This window comes from Sciurus vulgaris (genome assembly GCF_902686455.1).
Source record: "Sciurus vulgaris genome assembly, chromosome: 19".
Lineage (NCBI taxonomy): Eukaryota > Metazoa > Chordata > Mammalia > Rodentia > Sciuridae > Sciurus > Sciurus vulgaris.
Window position 1 is genome coordinate 9,661,423 of NC_136480.1, and position 26,141 is coordinate 9,687,563.

General features: G+C 45.7%; 1 protein-coding gene across 5 annotated transcripts in view; it reads left to right on the plus strand.

Annotated features, from left to right (window-relative positions):
* SRGAP3 (SLIT-ROBO Rho GTPase activating protein 3) overlaps positions 1-26,141 on the plus strand; it is a 257,580-nt gene that overhangs the window by 190,841 nt on the left and 40,598 nt on the right. For 2 of the 5 annotated variants that reach the window (XM_079122072.1, XM_079122075.1), the window contains exons 6-12: positions 3,573-3,701; positions 5,056-5,277; positions 7,821-7,922; positions 10,077-10,274; positions 14,230-14,314; positions 17,651-17,678; positions 20,099-20,185. In XM_079122072.1, the coding sequence (XP_078978198.1) occupies positions 3,573-3,701; positions 5,056-5,277; positions 7,821-7,922; positions 10,077-10,274; positions 14,230-14,314; positions 17,651-17,678; positions 20,099-20,185 (851 nt within the window). Of the gene's footprint in view, positions 1-3,572; positions 3,702-5,055; positions 5,278-7,820; positions 7,923-10,076; positions 10,275-14,229; positions 14,315-17,650; positions 17,679-20,098; positions 20,186-22,538; positions 22,642-26,141 lie in introns of all 5 variants that reach the window. The other 3 variants (XR_013760829.1, XM_079122074.1, XM_079122073.1) reach the window with 2 other exon arrangements.

Consider the following 26,141-nt stretch of genomic DNA (forward strand, 5'->3'; position numbering starts at 1 on the left):
TTCCTTTGTACCCTGTGGTGTGAGGGTGGAAGGATACTGTAGCACCTGCTCTCTTGGAGGTCAATGTTTGAGGAGGAGGCAGACTGGCCAGGCCTCTGCCAGCCCTGGTAAGACCCAGCTGGTGCCATAGTCAACAGTCAGCTGAGGTGCTGAGCTGACTAAAGAGGTGAACTGGGGTGGCAGGATTCATGTCCAGGGTGGGAATCATCAGGCATTAGTAGAAGGCACACTTGTTCCAGAGCCCAACTGGTGGCTAGGCACAGAAAGCAGGGCTGAGTGGGACTCAGTGTGTCCCAATAAGAGAGAGCAGCCCTAATAGGCAGTGCCTGGGACCCTAATGAAGGGTCTTTTATGAAATTGACATTGCCAAGCCGAAGCCCAGAGTTTTAGGATTCTCATGTATCAGCATGGAAATAGTCCTTTAGTGGGCCTAGTGGGAAGAGTTCTAGCTTTGGAGTCCTGGTGGGCTGAGTTTTGCTAGTGCCACATTTATAGTACCCCCCTGAACCACAGCGTTCAAATCTGACAGGGATGGCCCAAGGTCTCATCTCTCATCCATTGGCCATGGCTGCCCAGAGCGCAGTGTGGAGGGTTGTGAGGCCCTCTCCAGGCTTAGTTAGAAGTGGTGCTGTGATCATTCAGTGATGTCTGACATGGCAGGGGCATGACAAAGGCAGTACACATGCTACTTTTTGTCATTCTAAACCAAGTGACTTCTAAGATTCCTTTCTTCTTGAAAGGTTATGATATTGTTGCTGAATTCGCCACATTTGTGTAGACAACCATGACAATCTTTGCAGAACTCTTTCTGTCTGCCACATGTTGCACCAGATGTTTATTTGGGCTTCTGTGAATCTAATTCTACGAGTATAGAGTCCCTTAACTCTAAAAATTGTAGGCAGTTGGGTGGGAACAAGACCCATTGGGATTCGGGTGAACTATATATAGATGGTCCATAAGTACATAAAAAGATGCTCAGCATCATTAATGATTAAGGTAGTGCAAATCAAAATCATGATGAAGTATTGTGTCACAGCCACTTGGATGGCTAGAATAAAAAGGTAAAGAGAAGTATTAGTTAGCATGTGGAGACTGGGATCTTTACACACTGCTGGAGAGAATGTAACATGGTATGGTATTCACTTTGGAAAACAACCTGGCAGCTCCTAAAAATATAAAACAGAGACTAAATAACCACATGACTCAACCATTCCATACCTAAGTGTCTACCCACGAGAATTTAAAACATACCATGCAGCCAGGTATGTGGTGCATACAGGTCATCCCAGCAACTCAGGAGGCTGAGGCAGTAGGACTGTAAGTTTGAGGCCAGCATCAGCAACTCAGTGAGACCCTGTCTCAAAATAAAAATGATGAAAAAGAGCTGAGGATGTGGCTCAGTGTAAAGTGCCTCTAGGTTCAACCCCCAGTATCAAAATAAACAAGAAAAAAACACCACATCCTTGTAAAAATGTGTTCATCGAATGTTCACAGATGCATTATTCACAGTAGCCTCAAAATGGAAACAACTCAAATGTTCATCCACTGACGAATGGATGAGTAAAGTGTGCTCTATCTATAAAATGAAATTTTTTTTCAGCCATAAAAAGAATCATAGCACTGACACATGCCCAACATGGATGAACCTTGAAAACATGCTAAGTGAAGGAAGCCAGTCACAGAAGACCACATATTGCACAGTTTAATTTGTACAAAATGTCCAGAATAGACAAATCCAAAGAGATAGAAAGTCAACTGTTGGTTTTCATGGACTGAGGAAGAAAAGAATGAAAAGTGGCTGCTAACAGGTGTAGGGTTTCTTTTTAGGGTGATGAAAATGTTCTAAAATTTAGGTGGTAGTGATGGTTGTACAACTCCATGAATATAGTAAAAATAAATTAAAATAAAATAACCAGGCATGAATTATAGAACTATGACATAGAGGGGAATGTAGAGGGATAGTGAGAGGATTGACTGGGGTTTTGGAGACTCATCTCTAGTTCAGAGTGTATACTGATTAGTCATTTCGCTCTTGGACAAGCGGCTTCTCTTCTTCAGTCCTCATTTCCTCACCTATAAAATAGGAGAGTTCCATGAAGATGCCCTTACGATCATCTCCAAGTATAAAATTTCATGAGTCCACAAGGGCTAAAAATGGTCTCAGAGTCAGAGTTTCCTGTGGGCCACAGGAAATGGGTCAGGAATATCAAAGCTTTCTGTGGGGGCCAGGTCCATGTCTGACACTGGATATCAATGCCAGAGGCAGTCTGCTGGAGGTTCTCAGACCAAGAGGACCGTGGAGAAAAGTCAAGGAAGGTCTCTGAAAAAAATCAAAAGACTGGCCGGGTCTGGTGATGTGTGCCTGTGATCCCAGTGGCTCTGGAGGCCGAGATGAGAGAATCACAAGTTCAAGGTCAGCCTAGGAAACTTAGCGAGAGCCTCAGCAACTTAGTAAGACCCTATCTCAAAATAAAAATTAAAAAGGGGTTGGGGTGTGGCTCAGTGTTGGAGTGTTCCTGGGTTTGATCACAGTACTGGGGCGGGGTGAAGAAGACTGCCACTGGGGCTCCTCTGCTAAAAAGGTACAAGTTGATGTGGACTAAGGAAGGTTTTAGAGGGTTGAGGCAAGACAGGAAACCCCTGTTTCCTTCAGGAGACTTGTAGTTTTACTCAGCCCTGAGACTCATCAGTCTGAAAGGGGCAAGGACATCTTTCCACCCTGCTTTCTCCTTGCTCTTCCCTGCCTGGCTGGCCCAGAACAGAGCAACTCCTGGGAAGCGGTTAAGCACCCAGGTGACACCTCTGGCGGTCCTGCTTCACCTCTTCCCCAACTCAAATCCACCCAGCCATTCTCCCTCCCCTCCTCCTCCCTCTGCTCCTTCCGTCAGTGAAAGGACCTTGGGTGGGACCATTGGGTGGGACCATTCCAGGTACTGTGGACCCAGCAAGGAACAGGACTGATCTAGTTCCTGACTTCATAGAATTTACTTTTGGTGAGGGACACTGACAATCAACGAGTAAACAGCTTTTTATATATATAAAATTCCAGATGGTGGGAAGGGCTTGTGAAAGAAAACAGTAGGGCAAGGGGAGAGATGGAGGAAGAGGGAGGGTGGAGGTGCTGGGGGTGCATTTTGGGCCAAGTAGTGACCTTGGGTAAGAACCTGAGTAACAGGGAGCAGGGCAGGTGGAGATTCAGGGGGGTGACCACAGTGAGGCTGAAGGCCTGGAGGCAGGAGTGAACTTTGTCTCTTAAAGGTTGGACAGAGGAGTCTGGGAGAGGGAGGTAGAGCATGTAGGAAGATGGGGCTGGAGAAGTGGACAGGGGACAGGTCATGAAGAGCTTCCCAGGCCATCGTGAGCAGCTTGGGAAGCCACTGGAAGGTGCTAACTAAGGGTCTTATTTATAACCCACCCTTATACCACCAAACAGCAGCTGGGCACCGCACAGCATCAGTGGCTGCATGTGCCATGCGAAGAGAACTTGTTACAGAGTCCAAACCTTACTCCCTGGCATGGAGATATTCATAGGTGTGGGCTCAGCCCTAACAGTTACTCTTTTCTTCTTCCAGAGGCAGGCAAAGTATTCTGAGAACAAGCTGAAATGCACGAAGGCCCGGAATGATTACCTGCTGAATCTGGCAGCCACCAACGCAGCTATAAGCAAATACTACATTCACGATGTTTCTGATCTGATCGATGTGAGCACCCTGGGGAGCCTGGAACTGATGGGGACAGACTGAGGCTGGAGCAACTCAGCAGCTGAAGGAGGGACTGGATTTGGTCCTTAACTGAGGCTGACGTGTGGGGTGGCCAGGTCTTTGGGCCCTGCTGGAGGGGGAGGGAAGTGAATGGGGCCTGGGCTGTGTGTGATGCCTTAGGATTTCTATTTCATGGGTGAGGCGAGCTCTGTTGGACACTCCAAGCTTGGCTTGGGCAATCATGAGTGTATTCAACACATCTTCCCAGGCTGCTACTCTGCACCAGGTCCTTTGCTGGGTGTGAGGTTTATGGAGTGGATTCGTTCACAGTTGATGCCCTTGGGGAATCTCAGTGTAGTAAAGGAGATGTTAATATATTCAGTGCCCCAGGTCCAATCCGTCAGACACACGTGAAAGAAGATAATGAATCAGACTGTGGCATAGATCAGCTTGTGGGGATGTTGTTGGGGGAGACATCAGACAGCCAGAGCAGATGGAGAGGGTGCACTGATCTGTAGTGCCAGCTGGAGGACGGCAGGCTTGGAGGAAGAACACTGGGAGCAGCAGCATCAGGGAGGGCTTCTGGGTCATCTGGGTTGGAACCTAGACTCTTCCTTTCATCCCCACCTTCCTGCGCAACTGGGCTCTGTAGATGCTCAGTAAAGGTTCAGTACTGGTGACAGAATCCTTATCCTCTGGGCTTAGTGTGTCTGTGAGGAAGTCAGTGGGTCTCTGTTTTTCCCTTGGCTGCAGAGGGGACCCTTTATTACCATCCTAATGGGAGGAGACACTGAACCTTCCAGATAACCTAAGACCAGACCTTCCCTCTTTCCTGCCTCTCAACTTTCCTTTTGGCTCTGTTGACTTTTTCATTCATTCATTTACCAAATATTTTTTAAGCACCTACTGTGGTCTAGGATGTGAGGTGCTACAGTGGGCTAGAGCCAGTAGGTCCGCCTGCATGGAGCATGCTCTGCAGAGGACACGTTAAGAAGTAGTTGCAGAGGTCACAGTAAGAGATGCAGGGAAACCTGGGCTGCTGAAGCAGGGACACCTGACACAAACTCCAAGTGCGGAGGACATCAAGGAAGGCTTTCCTGGAGGAAGTGAACTGTAAGCTGAATCTGGAGGGAAGAGTATTCCAGACAGAGGGGACACGTGTAAAAATCTAGAGATGAGAAGGAACGTGGTGAATGTGGGGAGCTGAGAGAAGCGCTGCTATCATGCAAATCTCAACCCCCACTTCCTCTGCGGACTTTGGAGGGGTTTGTGTGTGAGTGCTGAGGAATGGGAGGTGATCTGAAGTCACTGTCCCAGCTGTCATCTACACCCTCTGTCCTTGCCTCTTCCCAAGTGCTGTGACTTGGGCTTTCATGCCAGCCTGGCCCGCACCTTCCGGACCTACCTCTCAGCTGAGTACAACTTGGAGACCTCGCGCCACGAGGGGCTGGATGTGATTGAGAATGCCGTGGACAGCTTGGATTCCCGGAGTGACAAGCACACCGTCATGGACATGTGCAACCAGGTCTTCTGCCCTCCACTCAAGTTCGAGTTCCAGCCCCACATGGGAGATGAGGTAGGTTTCCCCAGGAGGCCAGGCTTGAGGCTGTGTCTCAGGTTCATTTTCTTTTGCAAAATATACAAGACCATGAAATCTAGAAAGAGCAAAGATTTATTTAGCTCCTGGTTCTGGAGGCTGGGAAGTCCAAGATGTGGTGCTGGTCTCTGCTCAGCATCTGGTAAGGCCCTTCTTATTGCATAACAACACGGCACAGGATGCCTCATGGCAAGACAGAGCAAACACACAAGCTCACACCTGTCTCCTCCTCTTTTTTAAAAAACCACTAATGCCATCCTGGGGTCCCCACCTTCATGACCTCATCTAATCCTACTTATGTCCCAAAGGTCCCACGTTCAAATACCATAAACATGATTTTGAGGGTTAAGTTTCCAACACATGAATTTTGGGGGGACTCACTGAAACCATAGGCTGCTTCTATCTTCTCTCATCCTGCTAGAACCTTGGTGGGAGGAGAACAATATCCCTGGTTACATTTGCAGAATGTGTATTCAGAGGCCTGGGGTCAGATTGTTGGTTCATGAGCTTTTCTAGCAAAGGAATTTATCACTGATACCTCTATCTAGTTGGCTCAAATCCCCACCTGCAGAATTATGGGAATTAGCAGAATTAGTCTCCATTAGAATCCCTCTTAGAAGACACCATGGGATTCCTAGTGTGCATAGAAAGTTTCCTTGTTATTCCCTCTGATGATGCCCTTGGATGTACTGCTGACCTCATCACAGCCTCCTATAGCTACTCTGGCCAGGGCACTGCCTTCCTGATTCTGTGAACCCTGGTACACCAGATAATTGAGTTCTCTTCAGTGCTTATGCTATTCAGATTGATTGATTGATTGATTTTTGGTACTGGGGCTTGAACCCAGGGTCGTTTAACCACTGAGCCACATCCTCAGTACTTTTTTTTTTTTTTTTTTCTCAGTACAGTACTTTTTTATAGTTTATTTAGAGACAGGGTTTCCCTAAGTTACTTAGAGCCTCACTAAGTTGTTGAGGCTGGCTTTGAAGTCTCGATCCTCCTGCCTCAGCCTCCTGAGCCACTGGGATTATAGGTGTTCTGTACTGTGCCTAACCTTCAGATTCTTGCTACATCTGAGAAGGAAGGAAGGAAGGAAGGAGGGAGGGAGGGAGGGAGGGAGGGAGGAAGGGAGGAACTTGTCACTATCCCTAACACAGCACTACTAGTACCCAGGTTACACAAAATCCCTGATGCAAATAGTTCCCTGAGTTTTTCTGTGTCATTCCTTCCTTTGGGAATTTGAGTGGAAGTGGAGACCCAGACCAACAATGTACCAGAACCAGTCAGCCTCTGAATCCAGGTGGGAGTTCAGCTGAGCCGTCTGAGGGCACCTAGGGAGAGACAAGGAGGCACATGGAAATGGGTTCACTGCACCCTGTAAAGGCTCCGCCCACTTCCTTCATTTGCAAAAGAGAGGCTTTCTGCTGGTGGTGCTGCTGCTCCTGATGGTTGCTCTGCCCTCATGTTTGCCCTCTTGGCCCTTCACCTTGACCTGAAAATTCTGGCCTCATCGCTAGCACTGTGAAGTTCCGGTTGTCTAGTCAGTGATAAATAACTAACTTTGTCAACAGACTTTGTCAACAGTCCCTTATGATCTTAGCTCCATCCTAGAAGGGGTGAGATACTAAAGCATGCTAGATAGGCCAACCCCAGGTAGTAATAGAGCCCTGGATGGGAAGGTACAAGAAGAACAGTAGGTTCTACTGAAGGTTGTCCTTCAGTATTCATGGAGGACTGGTTCCAGAATCCCCCATGGAAACCAAAATATGAAGCTGCTCATGTCCCTGTATAAAATGGTCTAGTATTTGCACAGAACCTGCACATTCTCCTGTATATTTTAAGTCATCTCTGGATGACTTATACTACCCAGTGCAATGTAAGTGCTTTGCCAAGAGTTGTTATGCTGCATTATTTAGGGAACAATGACAAGAAAGAAAAGTCAGCACAGAGACCATTTTTCCCCCCATGTATGTTTTCTGACCTTGGTCAAGTGATGCTGTGGATGTCGACCCCCTGGATATGGAGGACCAGCTGCGCCTTTGTCATCTCTCCCCGCCACCTCCCTCAATCAACTGGGCTGAAGAAGAGCCGTGGAGTACTCTGGGCACAGCTGCCTCTTTGAACCATTTCCTGTGGGCATTGCAAGCACTCCACCTACTGATTCATCCTTTCCATTGGCTTCTCTTGCACGATGGCTTTTTTCTTGCTACAACTTCCTGCTTTGAAATTAATGAATTTGTTTTACTTAACAAGATTGTATTAAAGCTCTCTGTAAACCCACAAGCATTGCACAAATGCAGAAGAGTGTGGCTGAGGGGCTTCCCTGGCAATGGCAGGAGGGTACACTTTTCCCATCCGGAGTTGTCATTGCTCCGTGAGCTGAGTGACCTTGGGAAGGTTGCTTGACCTTGCTGAGCCTGTCTCATGGGCTGTGGAGGTGGATGTTCACATAACTGCTGCCCTAGCTCCATGCAGGTGAGGAGGGTAGCATGCAAGCACAATGATGGCTGTCCTTTCTGCAGGTGTGCCAGGTCAGCGCACAGCAGCCTGTGCAGACAGAGCTTCTCATGCGGTACCACCAGCTACAGTCCAGACTGGCCACTCTCAAGATTGAGAATGAGGAGGTGAGTGAGCCCCTGCCTGGGAGGGATTTCCTCACAAAGGCTGCTGTCCCGGGGAGTCCACTCTCGATGTGGAACGCATCCCAAATGATGGCTGTTCTGTAAGATGAAGAATTATACAACCGTGAAAACCATATCCTTCAAGAATCTGTAATGGCCTGGGGGATGCTCATGAGATGCTAAGTGAAGGAGAAGCAGAGGAATCAGGGCTCTGTGTTCAGGGTCAGCTGGAGTCTGTAGGTATGTAGCTGTATTTGCATAGGTATAGAAAAAAGAGACTAGAGGGAACTACTTCAAAATGTTAACAGTGGCGTGTCTCCGCTGTGGGATTTGGAGTGGTTTCTGTTGACTTCTTTGTGCTTTTTTCTATTTTATGCAATGAGTTCCTGTTTTAATCATCAGCAATCTTAGTAGCTATTTGAAATTACACAATGAAATAAACAACCCAGGGCACCCTAGATTCATCATGGCTTTTGAGCCAGCCTTACCATACCTGGCATACCTCCGCAAAGCCTGGCAGCGTGGCTTCACCCCTGGGAGGGTGCAGGTAGAAACCAAGCTGAGCTGGGTCCACTTTGATGTGGGCTAAAGAGGCCAAATGGGAAACTTCCTGTCCCAACATGGGCCCTTCCTTCCAAGAAGGACATCAGCCAACCAGAGGCCCCTGGGGAAAGACAGACTATGGGAAGTGTCACCCCAGGTTGTGGACAGGTTTATCCTTGAGAAGTGAAGTCATGGTGGGAGGCAAGAAGACACAGACTCTGTCTCAGGTGTCAAGGGGGTTGTCCTGGGCAGAGAGGGCTGGTTTGCCTTACACCTCCACAAAGGACAGAGTAAGGACAAATGAGAGACAAATTGCAGCTAAGGACGATGACGAATCAAAGCCATCCTGGGGGATGGAGGTTACATGGAGACAAACGGTACATTTGGTTTTCAAACCTAGCAAGAGGCAGGAGATGAGCAGAGTGTTTTCTTTCTTTTTTTTATGTCCTCCATCTTCCCCCAAAGAACTTTAAATTGTTTACATGGAGCATTATGTGGTTAATAATGTTAACGGAATTTAAATTGGAAATCAGGGTCACGAGAAAAGAATGAAGCAAATGCTCCTCTCTGAGGAATGTTAGTGGGCATGACTATCCTTAAATTTAAACCCGACCTTCCTGTCATTCTGTGGTAGAAGGAAGAGTTGCTTTATTCATTCATTTATTCATTCAACAAGCATTGAAACATTTACTGAGCACATACTATTTGCTAAACATTGTTCTGGACAGAGCATGAAGTGAGTGAACACAACACAATACCTCCTCTCACAGAATTTTCTGGTGAGAGTAACATAAAAATTAAAATGCAAAACAAACTAATAAACAAAATGAGTTTGGAAAAATACCAGATAGCGTAGGCACTAAGTGAAGACACCCATAGGGCCTGATGTCATTAGAAGGTGACATTTCAGCTGAGCCTGCATGACAAGAGAGCTTGAGTGGTGATAATTTTACAACAAATGTCTATGCAGTTTTTACCATGACTATTTTCAGAGTGACCTTCCATTGAAGTGTAGCATCTGCCATTTAGACACCCTGCAGCAAAGGGGTGCTGTGAGGTACAGGTTCTTATGCCCAGCTTTGCAGTTTCGCTCAACTCCAGGAGAGAGGTTGGAGTCCTAACTAAACAGTTTAAGCCTCAGCAACTGTCATTGTCACAGAGTCTCCCTTCCCTCAGCTTTGCTCTTGGTAAGGGTCAGTTAGGAGATGCTAGAGCATCACTGCCCACCATTTTCGTCCCCTCCCATCTCTAAGCAAAGAGAACCCAGAGCACCTCCAGTGCTGTCCCCACTTGAGTGATCACCTCCCATTGTAGGAGCTAGTTTGGGGTAGCATAGCCAGGCAAACAGGAACACCCCTTGAAACCTGTGGCCCTTGTGTATCACAGCATCCCTCCTGGTTCCCTGGCAGATACCATACCATGAAATGACTTTCCATGGGGTACCCTGGCTTCTCCTTGCAGCCAGCTGTGCAGTTTTGAACCAATTACTGGTTTCCTTTGCTTCGCACCTCAATGCTATAGGAATGATCATTTTGGTCTGGCCAGTCTCCTAGTGACTTTATGTGAAAATGTCAGAAAGAATAAAGGGCTTTTGTGGATATGCTGTTTCTCCAGGTCAGAAAAACCCTGGATGCCACCATGCAGACCTTACAGGACATGCTGACTGTGGAGGACTTTGATGTCTCTGATGCCTTCCAACACAGCCGATCCACAGAGTCTGTGAAGTCAGCTGCATCGGAGACCTACATGAGCAAGATCAACATTGCCAAGAGGAGGGCCAACCAGCAGGAGACCGAGATGTTTTATTTTACAGTAGGTGGCATCCCAGATCCAGAACCCACTGTCCACGGTTCCTGGCTGTGATGTTTGGGAGCAGCCTGATGGAGTAAGGGCCAGCAACCCCCCACTGCCCCAGGTCAATCAGACCTAAGAATCTTCCAACATGCTGTAACACTCAGATGCCTAGCTAAATTTACTGAAATGCACAAAGTGAATTATCAGTGGGTAATATTGACATTGATCTCGGGTGATGGTCATTTTCAGAAAAAAAAAATCAAAGAGAAAGTTCCATTCATTTGGGTTAGTAAAAAATGAATAAAGGAGTCAGGCATAAGTCCTAAAATTATGTATATGTTTTATTGTGTTGAATTGTATTAAATGTGGGTGTAGGCTTTAGAAATAATATCCTCAGTCATCCAGGCATATTGCTCATGAGTTGTTCACTTCCCACATAAAATCCTCACTTTCCATTTTGGCTGAGGGCAGGGAGGAGCAAGGAGAAGGGGAAAGGGGTCTTAGAGTTGAACTTGGGTTTATTGAATATGGAGTATTGGGATTGTAAGGGAACTATCTTCCATTTGAGCCATTTCCAGGCCACAAGGTCATCAAACTCTGCTTGAGTGCCTCAGGATGAGAAGTTCCCTCCTTCCCCAAGGAGCCCTTCTGTTTGGATTGTGGCTGGCTTTGGGTATTAGGTTTTCCTTTATTTCTGTTACCTTCTAAAATATACACACTAGGATTTCTGGCCATTGGTCTAGTTTCCATTTTCTGGGGTGATCCAGAGGCAGGCTAATTCTTTAGTCTTTCCATGGCTGCAGGGAGCTGAGTTTTCGTTTCTCCAGGCCAAATTCACTGATTCTTTCAGTCTTGTCTTAAAGGATTTTGTTTTGAGTAGGCTGAGTATCCTAGTGACATTCTGAACTCGTTTTCTATTTGTTAGTGGCTCTTCTGCGTCGAGATACCCTTGGTCTGACCAGCACAGAACAGAGCAACGTTTTCCCTTTCTCCGTATAAGGAGCTATGATCCTATTCATATGTCCTAGGATCATATTCATTGTTTGTTTATTTTTATTTTAGAACTAAATTAATATCAGTCAAATCTCTCTTCTGTGTGTGTAACCATGAGCCAGGCCTCCCTCCTCTTGAAAGCTCTGTAGGAGATGTCTTGGGTAATTCTCAGGTCTGTTACCATTTAGTTGTCCTCTTGATGAATTCATTTCATGGTTCCAGATCATCAATATCATTATGTAGGAGTTCAACATGCATACTGTATTGTGAGATGTGACCATGCCCTCCGTACCTTGAGGTTCGTTAATAAAAAAAAAAAAAATGAAACGAGTGTGCCAGGGTCATTGCCTAAGACAGACAATCTCTATAGCTAGGCTGATACTGATTGGCTTGTGCTCACTTCGCCCATCACAAACCCACCCAGTTCTCACACCTGACTCCATCTTGGCCTTTTCAAATTCTTTGTTGAAAACCAGTCGTTGCTCATACCTCATTTCTTCCACCTACATTTTCTGACCTTATCAAGAAAGAAAACAAAGCTGGTCTTCGTGAGTCAGCCCATTCCAATTTCTGGCAATCACCACTTCCACTGGGGTCCTGCTGTGTTCACAAAGACAATTATGGTCTAGAAAGGTGAGTGAGAAATGTGAACATGTATGAATAGTAACTCACTTTGGCAGTAGAAGCAAAGAAATCTGCATGGCAGAAGTGGAGAAGGGGTCCAGAGTGCTTGAAGTTAAAAGAATTCTGTAGGGTCTTTGACTAAGCATCAGAATATGCTGTATTTTTTTCCTTAGTCAATTCATCAACATAGTTGGCTGGTCCAGTCTCTCACAACTTGTTGCTATAACATTATTTTAGATCTTTGTAATGTTGCTTTTAATGCAATACAATCTGATGCCTTTTTTCCTTTCATCAGTCACCTGGGTGAAGTTTGTGCCTGCAGGTCACAGAGCCTCAGGGGATAATTGATACTGGCTGGAAGATAACACGGCAGAGCCTGAGTTACATGATTAGAACTTCCCCTGCCAGGGGCCATTCAGGCATGGTGGACAGAATACTTGCTTATGCCTCAGCTCCGCTTTTCTATGAGTTTTTTGACATGTGATAAAAGAGGGTGGTGTTACTGGAAGCATTGGTGGAGAGCCTCTGGGTAGCAGAAAATATTTGTTTAAAATGCAGGCTCTCAGACCACCACTCTACCCAAGTTGGGGTCATGGAATTTTGAATGCTTTTGAGCCTCCATGCATTCCTGCAGGTGAGAAGTGAGACTGGGTTGACAGTCTCCCAACTGGTTATGAGGCCACCTGTCTTCTTACCCACACTTGGATCAACACAGAGTTCCTCTCAGCTTATACAGAGGGACACAGGAAGGCCCAGAAATGTTCAGTGTTCTGCTCAAGGTCACACAATGAGCCAGCACAGCTCTGGGCTTCTGTTTCCTTCTGGGTGGAAAAGACATGGCGATGCTTTTGCCATTTGCTGTCCGAGAATGCTGGCAGTCTCTACTGCACATGTGTAAAACATGCTGCATGCTCTGCAGAGAAGAGTGACTCTTAGGACCAACGAGCCAGGTCCTCAGAGATAAGAAGGACCATGGGAAAGGGGAGAGGATGCTGTGTGTTCCCACCTCACAGTCATTCCAGAAACCACCAAGAGGGGCCAGGGTGAGACAACCCCAGTTTTATTTGTGTCTGTGTCAACTCTCTTCCCTGGGAGCCCTTCCCAGACAACTATCTTCAAGGGGAAAATGGTGGCATTAGGACCCTCTTCTCCAGGACAAGCTGCAACTGTCCTTAACTTCTAAGACTTTTTTCTCTCTGCCCCATAGGAGTGTGCTAGCTGGTCAGGAGAGTGGATTTCTTTGTTGTAAACCAGGGCAGGTTTGGGACAGTCACATCTGCTCCTGGACCTCACTCAGAGCTTTTGCAGTTGCCACACCCCCTGCTTGCCAAGCTCTTCCTTCAGTTCCCCACATGGTCTTTCTCTGCCTGCTTCAGGTTTGGCCCAAATGTCTCCTTAGCAGTGACATCTACGCAGATTCCCAGCCCGCTCTTTCTGTTTCCTTTTTTATCCATAGTGTTCACTACAAGTTGGCATTTTACTTGCTTTTTGGTTCATTTATTGTCTCTCTTCCCATCTTGGTTGGTATGGCCCAGGAGGCAGGGATTTAACTGAACTCCCTGCCTCTGGTTGCTCACAGTGCAGCAAAGGCAGGCCCCAGCAGGGTTCTTGGCCTGTGTTCCCATTGTATAAGGGGGTGTGAGCAAGAAAAGCTGCTACTTGGGTGGAGGTGAGGTTGAGGCCCAGGCCGAGCATGGGCAGGTGATTATGTTTCTGTCCTAGAAGGTTCTTGTCCCTCAGTACTGCCCCATACTGCACTGAGCATAACCTAGAAGGCAGCCTGGGGCTAGTCCTGGCCACTATTGCCTTTCTGTGGTACCTTGGTAAGTCACTTTTCTGTGCCTACCTCTTTGCCTTATCCACAGGAAGAAGAGAATCATATTTCCCAATGCACTTTGGGCTCTCTTAATAGGAAAGTCTCTTCAGGGCCTGCAAAACCTTTCCTCTTTTAGTGTGGCAAGATGAAGAAAAGACTTGCTCTCTGGTTCCTCTTTGCCAGCTCTCTAACTGTAGCTGCCTGGCCATCAGGATGGCCCCCATTTTTGTTGTTCTTGGCCCAGAAACACAGCAGAGCTTTGATAGCCAAAGAAGCCCTTTGCTTGGTGTTACCCACAGCCTTTACCTAAGAAAGACAGATTTCACTGCTCCTCTCCTCCTGGGCTTCCTTTGTGCTCCCAGGCCCTACCTGAAAGTCTACTAGTGTCCCCCAGGGACAGGCAGCCACTTGGAGAGCTAGGAGCAGATGCAAAGGCCGGGGTTCCTGGAAGATGACCTGATCTCCCTGCCCAGTGGTCAGTTCCAAAGGGAGAGATTCCAGCTCTTGTCCCCTCACTTCCTTTTGCTCTGTGTCTTACAGAAATTTAAAGAATATGTGAATGGGAGCAACCTCATCACCAAGCTGCAGGCCAAGCACGACTTACTCAAGCAGACGCTGGGTGAAGGTGAGTTGGGTGGCAGAATTCCCCAGGAGGGGCCACGTTCCCCACTAGATCCTGTTGTGTTCCCTGGGTCTGCTGAACTGTTTAAGCTTGAGACCCTGAGCCCTTGGCAGAATGGGGCCTGGTACCGGACCTGCCTGCCAAGACTGGGAAGCTGGGAAAATTGGGTCTAGTCTGGGTGTAGAAAATAGAAGGTAATCATGTGTCTTAGGTTAGGATATGGGGGAAGGCCAAGGTCAAGTAGTCATTAGGTAGTAGGTGCCCTTTGGGCAGCAGGTTCAAAGAAAAGTTACAGGAAGCACAAGGGCCTTTTGGCCACCTTTGATTAGAAGTGAATTTCTTAATGTGATTGACCTCAGGCACACAAATATAAAAGCAGCTAGGTTCCCTGTTACAAATGATGCTGCTGGCACATTTGGGAACAAGAACACACACATCCTTTTTTGCCCTTGGCTATTGCTATGTCATTTTATTGGACAGAGAACTCTCCATTTATCATCATCTCAATTTATCACAAGTTTTGGATCTATGACCTTTTTATTGCTCTGAGGTTTGGGTATTCTGTAAGCTCCAGGGCTTATACCCTGATAAGGTGGTTTTTCAGGTTACTAAGGTCCCTCAAGGATTAATAAATGCATTGCCTATAACAGGGATGGGATAAACCTTTCAGGCCCAAACTTAATAGCCCATGATAGAGCGAAACGGCCATCAGGACTAGACAGTCTGACCTTCGAGAAAATGACCCAGGTACTAACTATAAAATATATGTCTTAAAAATCTCAGCAGGCTTTAGGAAGTTAGGAACAGCACATTTTTTGATTTCTGACATTTGTTAGAAGTTGAGATACCTTATTCCTAAAGATGTTGATAATGGGGCTCTTAAGAGCCAGCATGTGACTATAAAGCTGAAGGACAGTGACACATGCCTGCAATCCCAGCAACTTGGGATATTAAGGCAGGAGGATGGCAAGTTCAAGGCCAGCCTCAGCAACTTAGTGAGGTCCTAAGCAACTTGGCAAGACACTGGTTCAGAATAAAATATAAAAGGGACTGGGAAAGTAGCTCAGTGATAGAGCATCCCTAGGTTCAATACCTGGTACCAAATACAAAAACAAACAAAAGTTGAAGGATCATATGTTAGATATGTTAGATTCCTTACAAAGAGGAAGGTCTGCCTTGAGTGTGTTCTGACATTCTAATCCCATGTCCTAAACCCTTTGATTCCTGCCTCTTCCCTTCTTTCCTCCCCTCCTTATCGATCTGCTCATGCACTGTGCATGACCAGGCCTGGGGATGCTGTGACATACAAGACAGATAAGGTCCCTACCCTCATGGGGAGGAGACCTCAGCAAACTGTAGTCATGCATCACTTCATGATGGAGATAGGTTCTGAGAAACGTACCATTAGGTGATTTCGCCATTGTGCAGACATCATGGAGTGCTCTTATACAAATTTGCCATTCTCAGAGTAGGAGACTAGACCATACATAGAATATACATACATATATATATATATATGAAAGCCCACTCTTAGGGCCATGATGAACAAGGCAACATGAGATTAAATCAAGCAAAAGAGAAAATGACATGATTAAGACACTGAACACAAAACACCTGAGGCTGCTGCCAGAGTAACACAGTATACTGTTTTATACTCGACTTTTGTTCAGTAGGAGTACATTCTAAAATAATTTTTAAAAGCATACTAAGCTATGCATGATGGTGCACGGCCTCAGCAGTGCAGGAGGCTGAGGCAAGAGGATTATAGGTTTGAAGCTAGCCTCAGCAACTTAACAAAGCCCTAAGCAACTTAGCGAGACCCTGTCTCAAAATAAAAAAATAAAAATAAAAAAAAGGGCTGGGTATGTGGCTCAGTGGTTAAGTGCCTCTGGGTTGCATCCCTGGTACCAAAAAAAAAAAAAAATATATATATATATATATAAATAAAATATATATATATATGTATATTTAATATATACTATAGTAAATACATACCTGAGTAATGTAGTTGTTTATTATCATTACCAGGAATTATGTACTATACATAATTGTAAGTGCTTCACTTTTACATGATTGGCAGGGTCGTAGGTTCACACCAGCATTGCCACAAACATGTGAGAAATGGGGCCTGGGACTGTGGTAGAGCACTTGCCTAGCATGCATGAGGCACTGGGTTCAGTTCTCAGCACCACATATAAAATAAAAGTCCATTGACAACTAAAAAAATTTAAAAATATGTGAGAAATGCATTGTATAGCAATGATATCGTGATGGTTATGATGTCACCAGGTGATGGACATTTTTTGGCTGCATTATAATCTTATAGGATCACTTTCATTCTATCACTGACCAAAACATCATTATGCAGCTCATGACTATATTGAGTAAAAAGGCATAATTGTGATAAATCCATCAATGACATATTTGGACTGAGGTAGAGAATATATGGGTGAGACCCAGAAGGCAGCAGAAGCCAGACAAGCAAGAATTCCAGGAAGTAAATGCAAAAGCCTGTTTGAGGACCATGCAGAAAGAATTTGTGTCAGGAACATGGTGCTCAAAAGAGAAAGTAATCCAGATAGTTGCAGTAGTAGCTCACAGGATCAACTCAGATCTGAAGAGCCTTTAAAAAACAGTAAGAGGCTTGAATTTTCTTCTTTGTGCAATGGGAGGTTATGGGCAGGTTCTAAGCAAGAGAATGGCATGATATGATTTGCAGTTTAAAAAGAGATTTATTACTCACCATCCTGAGGAGTCCAGGATGGATCACAGTGCATACATAAACTGAGTAGAAGGAACATGGTCCAAGCTCTATCGAGATAGAAGGAAGCGGGCAGATTGAAGAAGGAAAGAGTTTTCAAGGATGATTCTTACACTTCTGGCTTAAACAAGTGGGTGGATGGCCCGTTTATCAAGATTTTGAAGACTTGGGTAGGACTTTGTTTGGGACATGGAAACAGTGTATTTGATTTAAGGTGTGAGGTACTGAAAGGATAACCGGCAAGTGAATGAATAAAGAAAATTTGGTCTGTTCATACAATGAAACATTATTCAACCAAAAAAAGAAATGAATTATTTAATCAAGGTAGGTATATGAACCTCAAAACATTATGCTAAATGAAAGGTGCCAGAGTGCAGAAGGCCACATATGGAGTGATTCTGTCATTGTCCAGGCAAACCTGTAGAGGTTGAGAATAGATTGGTGGTTGTCTGGGCAGGTGGTGGGAACGGTGACTGTAAAGTCTTTTTTGTTTTTTTGGGGAAAAGAAATGAATGTTCTCTGGTTAAAAAAAAAAAAAAAATGCCAATTAAACATCAACATATACTTTTTCTCCCCAGGAGAGAGAGCAGAATGCGGCACCACCAGGTGAGAGTTGGAAAATCTTGTTTTCTTTTATTCACTGCCTGAGTTTGGGTGTGGGATGACTGGGGAGGCATAGCCTGCTGGGAGCTGGGGAAGCTGGGGCACTCTTCACCAGCTGGGGTGCTGTGGGTGCTGAGGGAAGGCACAGAGGCCATGGAGGTTGGAGGTTGCTTCGCTTGTTCTAGCACTGGAGTGGCAAAGCCATGCCCCCTGGGAGGGAGGCTCTGTCAGAGCTGCTGTGGGGCAGTGGGACATTTTCCCTTTGCACTGTCCATTGAGTGGGACAGCAATATCTACCTTAGAGCCACAGAGGACAGCCAGTAGAGGCTGTTGACCCCCTCTCTTTTCTTAAGTAACCTCTAAGTGAACGGCCCAGCCTCAATCTGGGTTCGTCAAGCCAGGTTTTGTGGTCGGCTGGTATTGTGCACATCTGGGCATATGCATGCGCGCGTGCACACACAGATGCGTGCTCACACACTGGCGCTGCTCATACCCTGGCTTGGACCCCATCAGCACCTGGATGGTCTGTTGTGGAAAGTAACAAATGGGCAATTTCTGCTTTCTCTCCAGCTTGTTCAACATTACCCTTTGCACTTTTCCCTGAGCACACCAGAGCCAGTGAACACTTTGCCTCAGTAGCTGAGAGCTCATGGGCTCACTTGCCTCTGCTTTCCAAGAGCCTAGAGCTTAGAACCATAAGCAGCTCTGTCACCACCTGGGTTGTTCCTTGGAGCCCACTGATTTCAGAGTTTTCAGCAAGAGCTGTGAGGCTGCCCTACATGAACTCAGGCAGTGGCCGGAAGGCCTGCACTTTGCCAGAGTTGAGAGGCACTTTTTGCCTCACTTTCTGGGCCCAGTGACCTGATGACATTCTTTCCTTTCACACATGTTCTTCCCAGTGGCCCAGAATCCTGGAAAGCTGTTCTACTTGGCAAGAGCAAACATGATCCCCCAACTCCTCCCTGCTGCTTGGGAAGGGAATAGGCAGGGCAGAGACTTGGAAAGCTCTGGACTTTTAAGAGTCTTGGATGAGGGCTTTCCAGAAATTCAGCCTGTGCAGCTGTTCCTCTGGCCTGGGAATTTGGGAACATCAAAATGATTCACACCAGGCAAGGACCTTCCCACATATGGGGCAGCAGATGTGTAGGGTCACTTTCGAAGAATCTTTCAGAAACAAACTTATTATTATTACTTTTTTTCTGGCAAGAAGAAGTTATAATCCCAAAACACAGAAACCATATTTTATACCAAAATCTGCAAATAGTGGAACAGATGGATATGAATGGAGCCATTCCTTACTTCCTCCTCATTCCTAGGGTTTAGGCAGGAGAAGATTGCTCCAGCAGATTGCAGGAGAGGAGATTTATAAACAAACCCTTGGCCCAGGTCTCCTCCCATGGGGGAATGTTGAGGGTTGTTTTTTTCTTCTAAAAAAATTTACATGAAGCCTTCTGAGGCCTTGTCTTCTACACCCACTTTGTCCAAGGACTTGGGAAATCCAAACTGAGGTTACCAGACCTCCCACTTAGATACCTTGCCACTAAACTGTAGACCTAGCAGGATGTAGGTAGACTCTGGCTCCTGGCTAAGGTCAAAGCTAACTTTGTTCATAAACTAAAAGCATGCTCTTGTCTCCACAATCATTATTTAATGTGTTGAACTTGTTACCAACTTAGAAATGGTTTTAAAATTAATCACAGAAGGCCCTGGGTGAAATGTCTCTGTAATCTGACTCTGCACCTTCCATAGACTCTTGCACACAGTCCTTGTCATTTGGGATGGTCATTTGAGCGGGTTTGCTCAGCCAGGTTGCTGGTAACCGTGTCTAGATGGGCCAGTTTTTGCACATGAGATGCAACATGTTGTATTTTCTCACACTTGAGAACCTTATCTTTGAATAGACCAAATTTATAATAACAATAACTTAGGCTGCCCAGATGTGATATTGCACTTAAAAAGTATTTCATAAATGGCAAAGCCATGGGCAACCATGAATTTGTAATTATTGTTATTTAAACAAAGTTAGCCTCCCTGACCCAGGTGGACATGCCCTGTGGTCTGGATTAGAGGTGTAATTACTCGACATTAGGTCTAAACAGATGCCACTCAGCATACACCCAGGCACATCCTCCAAGAGCTTTGCTGCATTGAACCTCAGTGTCACCACCATTTTGGATTTGACTGTCTGTTGGGTTTCTAAGGAAATTTCTAATGACAGCCTTTGGGTCACAAAATAATTTTAAGCCAACACCTGTGTTGCCAACATATATTGATTTTCATCTTGGTCGAAAGGCAGAAAGGGGACTTTGGTCTCTGGTTTCTCTTTCTTCCTCTCTGTGGCTTTCTCTGTCCCTGTTTTCCCTGCCTGCCTTTCTTTCTTTCTTTCTCTCTCTTTCTTTCCTTTTTGCTCTGCAACTGAGCAGCAGAAGAGATGGAAGGCTTAGGCTGCCCCACTTTCCTTGGCTGAGCTGTTCCCCTGCTCCCCACTTTGTGCCCCACCCAGCACTTCAGTAAGTCAATACAGATTTGATCTCTTGCAAAGTTGGGATAGCTACGTTTCCCTGTCAGAGATTCCAGTCAGTGCACAGAGCACCACACAGAGAGAAAAGTCCTGGCATGATGCAAAGGTCCTTTGCTTTCTGGATTGGGCAGGGAAAATGGGGAAGGATATCCTATTTTCCTTTTATTCCACTTTGCATAAAGTATCTTAAAACAGAAACAAAAACAAAACGCTTAGGACTTATGGTAAGGAAACCCCTCCAATTGGGCACCCTAGAGATTTTGATCCTGGTTGTCCATCACCAGCACCAGGAGTCTCCATTCTTGCTGACCACGAGCATTTAGTAGATAATTTGATATCACTGCTGTCTGTTCTGTGATAAAATCACTTTCTCCATGTCACCGTCACACTGGAGTCTTGAGTAGGGAGAGCAGCATTCTACCCCAGCTTCAATCACATTTGATTTGTGTGGCCAGGGGCGTCCTTTCATCGCCCTGGACTCATTTGCCTTCTGAGTGAATTGGGTTCAGCTGTTCTTGCCGGCCTCAAAGGGTTGTCATCCTCGATGTGGGATAAGGAAATGGTCTAAACCAAGCTGACAACATTGCTATCCTCAAGTTATTTCTGATCCCCAAACTTAAAACCTGTGGCCTCGGGTCACATTTTGGGCACTCTCTTTTGGCTTTTTGCATTTGGAAATTCAAAACCAAATCCACTGTAAGAAATCCCACCCCTCCTTATGTCCACACAGCATCAGAAAATAAGTAATTTTTGAAAAAGAAATGACAAGGACTTAGCTAACCAAATTGACATAGATCCAAGATGGGCTCGAAATACTCTTGTTTGTTGTTTTTTGTTTTTTTACAATATTTTGGTCTGTGCTGTTATTTTGGTTCCACTGTTGGGTGGCATGCTAGTTGGAGATGTCTTTGCCCATGCATGCCCTGGAGCTTAGCGGAATTTGCTCAATGCTCAGACCCCTGGGAAGAGTTGGTTAGAGTCCCCTAGGCTGGCCTGCTCCAGGAGACAGGTACAGCAAGCCCACTGAGAGAGGCAGCATGAGCCTCCTTTGTTTTGATTGTCTGTACCTTCTTGCCCACAGATATCAATCAAGACTTGGGGGACCAGGGCTTTGCTTGTCATGTGTAGATATTCTCTGTGTCTGGCTGAGTCCCCACTTGGTGCTCCCCAAATTTGGAACCTAGCTATTTGAAAAGGAACTGCCTCTCTTGATTAGGGGCCCTCCTCCTAGCCTCAAAAAAACCTTTGCCCAGGAAATGTGGCAGTCTTGATTCGGGCCAGTTTGGGTGACAAAATGAGCAAATAAGCCACACAGGCCTATGCATGGTAAGCAACTCTGGAAACAGGCCTGGTGCTTGTGGCTGTTTCACTGTTCCTGGTAAACTGTGGTGTATTTCCCCTCCCTGCTGCCAAAAGCAGAGCACAGGAATGGGGATCCTAAAGCAAAGCAAGACACTTTCATCCTGAGCCCATGGGATGGATGAATCCTTGACTGGAAATGAAAAGGTACTCTAAGGCTCCATCACTGTGACCTGGTAGGAAAAACCCTGGCGATAGAACCAAAAGGGTTGAGGCTTGGGACTGGTTCTGCCACTTTTCCTCTCTGTGACTCTGTTTCTGCCCCTGTAAAATGGGGCCATATGTTGACATCTGCGAAGTGTGATAATAGACTTGAAAGCGCTTTAATCAAAAGTGTACTTGACTAAAGAACAGGGTATTATCATCATCCCAGTTCACCTGGGAACCCCAAAGAAGCTTCTGCCTGCCTCCTGGCATCAGCTTCTTCATCTTGGAAATGAGAATAATAATTGCCTGGCTCTCGGATCAATGAAATAAAGATTAGTCAAGTGCATCTGAAATGCCAAGAAGCATTAGGAAGATGAGTGCCCTGGTACATTGGGAGTTGAGATTTGGTGATGGATTTAAGCCAAAATAATGAAAATTAACCCTCCCGATCATTTTTGAAAGTCTCTTGCTTTCTTGGGCTATTGATTACATCTCTCTCCCCTGATCCCCCTTCCATCTGGTCAGCTTTGCAGGATAACAGGCCTCTGATTAGAGTTTCTGTGGTTTCTCGGACACATACCCTCCCCCTGCCAACTGTAATTTAGAATGCATTTGTATGCCATGAAAGTTGCTCCTGCCTGGCATTGTGGGTAAATTAAGATTCCTAAAACACCCGAAAGCATCAGATGGAACATTGGAAACCAATGTGTCGGGGGTGGGGGCAGGGGGTTCCATTTGCATTTGTGTTCTCCAGTTTTGGGTTTTAAGAGCATCTTTCCCAGTTGGGCGTTTATGTTTGTTGCTTTCTTGATTTCTTTTGTTCCGTTTTCCCCTAGGCCCCCCTGTCTTCCCCCTAAACCACAGAAAATGAGGAGACCTAGGCCTCTTTCAGTGTGTAGCCATAAGCTATTTAACGGCAGTATGGAAGCATTCATTAAGGTACTTGCTGGGGAGCCATGGAGTCCGCGAATGTGCCCAATGTAATGGCAGCCTCTGTCCACCCTCCTGTTCCAGCTGACAGCGTGTCCCAACTGACTTTCCACTCCATTCCTGGGCCAGGCCCTATTGAGCTAGCTCCTTGTTGCACCTTGCTGGTAGCTTTAGTGAAGACCTTTCATCAGAGCTGCTCCGTTCTGACCAGGTTCCCCTAAGTCTGTCCATGATTCTCAGCCATAGGTGGGAAAGGCATGATCAACCAGGTCCAAGAGGGGTCAAACTGCCAGAACTGTGGTCTCAGCCAGCCACACTTCATTGCTTCGGGATCTGTAGTCTTAATGCCTGAGGGACAGTTAGGAAAGCCTGCTTATCTAGGGCTGGGATGCAGTTTACCTACCATGTGGGAGGCCCTGAGTTCCATCCCTAGCACCACAAAAGAAAGAAGAAATAGAAAGGAAAAACCCTGTTATACTTTACACCCACATCTCCCAAGAGGAGACTGATTGAAAGCAACCCTAACAAAATCCCTGTGGGTAACAGTGTGTTTTTATACCAGTGAATTATTTTAGTTTATTTAGTTGAGTAGATATCAGCAAAGGAAATGTATACAGTTTGAATGAGAGGAATTTCTCCCACCTAGTTTTATCTTTTTAGTTAGTTTGGGACAGGGGAGAAGAGTTGAGGTGGTCCTTTTAGAATTACAGGTTAACCCATGACACCTCAAACTAAATATTAAAGCATTTCTGCTAGATGAATTTCTCTATCCTATTTTATTTTTCCTTCGATGTAAAGGGTATAAGAACTAGCCATCCCAGATAGAACCATTCTAGGCAATTTAAGATGGTGATGGTATTGCAAAGAGCAGCAGGTGGGTGGACATGCATTCTTATTATTTAGGGGAATAGGCAAAATCCTTGCTAGTTATTTGAGAGTCTGCCCCCAGTCAATCTTCTTTCTGCAGAAAAGAAGACTGGTGTCAATCAGGAGACAACATTTTTGGACATTGCTGATGACTTCGGAGTCATGGAGGCTGCCTCTGTGCCAGCTCTTTCCTCTGTATTCATATGGGGTATAGCACAGGTTTTCAGAACAGAGAAGGACTAGATGCAGGGCTGGTCTGTGGAGTTGGACAGAAGAAACCCCTGAAAGGAGGAACAGAAGGAACAAAGGCTCAGAGACAGGGATATTTCCCTAATTTGCACTAGTCTTTGGGAGGAATTCACTCTTATTTGACAGTATTTGAAAATTAGGTGTTCCATTGAGTTAAATGTTCTCTTAATAGATAGATCCTACATGTATTATGTGACTATAAAGTAATCCAACTTCATTCCCCCCAACCAACACATCAGACCTTATTCAACCACATGAGCGTGTACCCCATTGAGCTAGTTGCCTTGAGACGCCATCTTCTTCTAAATATATCACCTTTGCTGCGACAACTTTTGACCAGTCTTCTTTAGAGCCCTGTTGCCTGGCCTCTATCATTGGTGCTATAACTGTGTTAAAATGGACACTTTGGTCTTTGGAATAAAAAGCTGCATTCGAAGCTTAGCTTTGTGACACCACTGGAGACCTGAAATGGCAAAGGGAATATGGCACCTTTCAACTAACTCTGAAAAAAAGCCCCCAGAGCATCTGAACACTAACAGCATCATTGGAGGAAGTGCACTGCCTCATAAGGGGCTAAGCTAGAAGAACACTCATTTGATTGGAAAAAAAGAAGGCATATTTGTTAAACACTACTGCATATCTTTATAGTCACATAGTACCTGTAGCATCTACAATCAGTGCAGTTCAAGAAACTTGTCCTGTGTGCCCGGTAGTCAAAGCTTCATACAGCACAGATTTACTCTGAAGGATTATTAACTTTCAGAGAGTGAAAGGGCAGTATAATTTATTCAGTTCTTCAACTATTAAGAATGGGCTATAATTTTCTATTCTAGTTCACGTGCTAACTGAAAGGCCATTCAATTTAAGAGTCCCCAGCTTTAGCTGGGTGCAGTGATTCTCACCTGTAATCCCAGAAACTCAGGAAGCTGAGGCAGGAGATCATAAGTTCAAGGCCAGCCTCAACAACTGAGTGAGGCCCTAAGCTACTTAGTGAGACTCTTCCAAACTAAAAAGGACTGGGGATATAACTCAATGGTAAAGTCCCCTGGGTTCAATCCCCAGTATCACTCAATCGATCAGTTGATCAATCAATCAGTTCCAGCTTGGAAAAACCACATCTGTGAAAAGTATTTCAGGGTACTCCATGACTCTGAGGGTTCAGCAGGGCAAGGGAGCATTGTCAAGTTATTAATAAATCAATGCCGTTGGAGTTAGATTTATAAATTTCTAGGACTCTACTTAAATCAAACTGTTACAAAAATCCTAGATTTTTTTTTCTGTTCTCAGACAGAAGGAGATCCTATTTTTAATTTTAAGAGTCTATTTTGAGACCCAGGAGGTCCACCTCTGGGGCAGGGAACAGTCTCCATCTTGCCTCTGTGATATGACAATGATAATGACCTGCCTTGTGAGTATGTGATGAGGAGGGAGTGAGCTTCTAGGTCATGCTTCGGTAACACTGGCCAGCACAGTGTAGGGACAATGTAAATCCTGTCTGTCATCATTAACTTTAGGTTAATGCCCCTAGAGTGCCCTGGGGCCAGTCTGTTTGCTTGGTTCTGGGATTGAGGTAGATTTAGCCAGATGTCAGGTAACAGATAATTCTGCTTTTTGAAATGCTGGGATCTGGACAGGTGGCACCAGCTGGGTGTCACACCTCTTCCAAATTCTCAACTCAGCCTCCTCAACAGGCCTGATTGAGACACAGCACCCATCCCTGATCCCATGTGGCAAGTAGGAGCCAACAGGTTCCCTGAACACTGGGAACTTTTAGTGAAAGCAAAGACTCTGGTTCCACCCCTAGATCAGGAAGGTGACCCACCTTCTCTCCTTCCTCCAGGCCTTTCCCAGTTTGATTTCAGCAGAGTTCTTGGGAGCTGGGGGAGAAGTTGGTGGTGGGGGGATAGGAAGGGGGCCAAAGCCAAGTAGACACCCAGGAAAGGTGAGCCAGGGTGTTGGGAGAACATGGGGAGATGTTTGGAGTTCAGATTCAGGTGGAATCCCTCTGGCTAGGATCCCAATAAACATCATCTTGTAAAGTTGAACTTTTTACCAAGAACAAGGATTCCTGGGCTGAATTCCAGGGACGGTGTTAGAGTAGACATAAGGGTGTATTTTTTGTGTGACTGTGGGCAGCTGACTTTACCTTCTGGGGACTTAGGTGGGCTCTTCCCTTCAGTGAATCAGTTGTCCCTTTCGTTGAGGTGAAGTAGTTTGGAGATGGTACGGAGTTCAAGACACAGTTCCTGCACTTTGACTGAAAGAGGCCCGTACTTTACTGGTGTCCGGCAAAGGAGCTAAGGCTACCTCCTGGAAGGCTGGCTGAGGCCAGCTCCTGGAAGACCAATGAGAGACAGAGGCTCACGGTGGCCCTCCCCACAGCAGGCTCACTG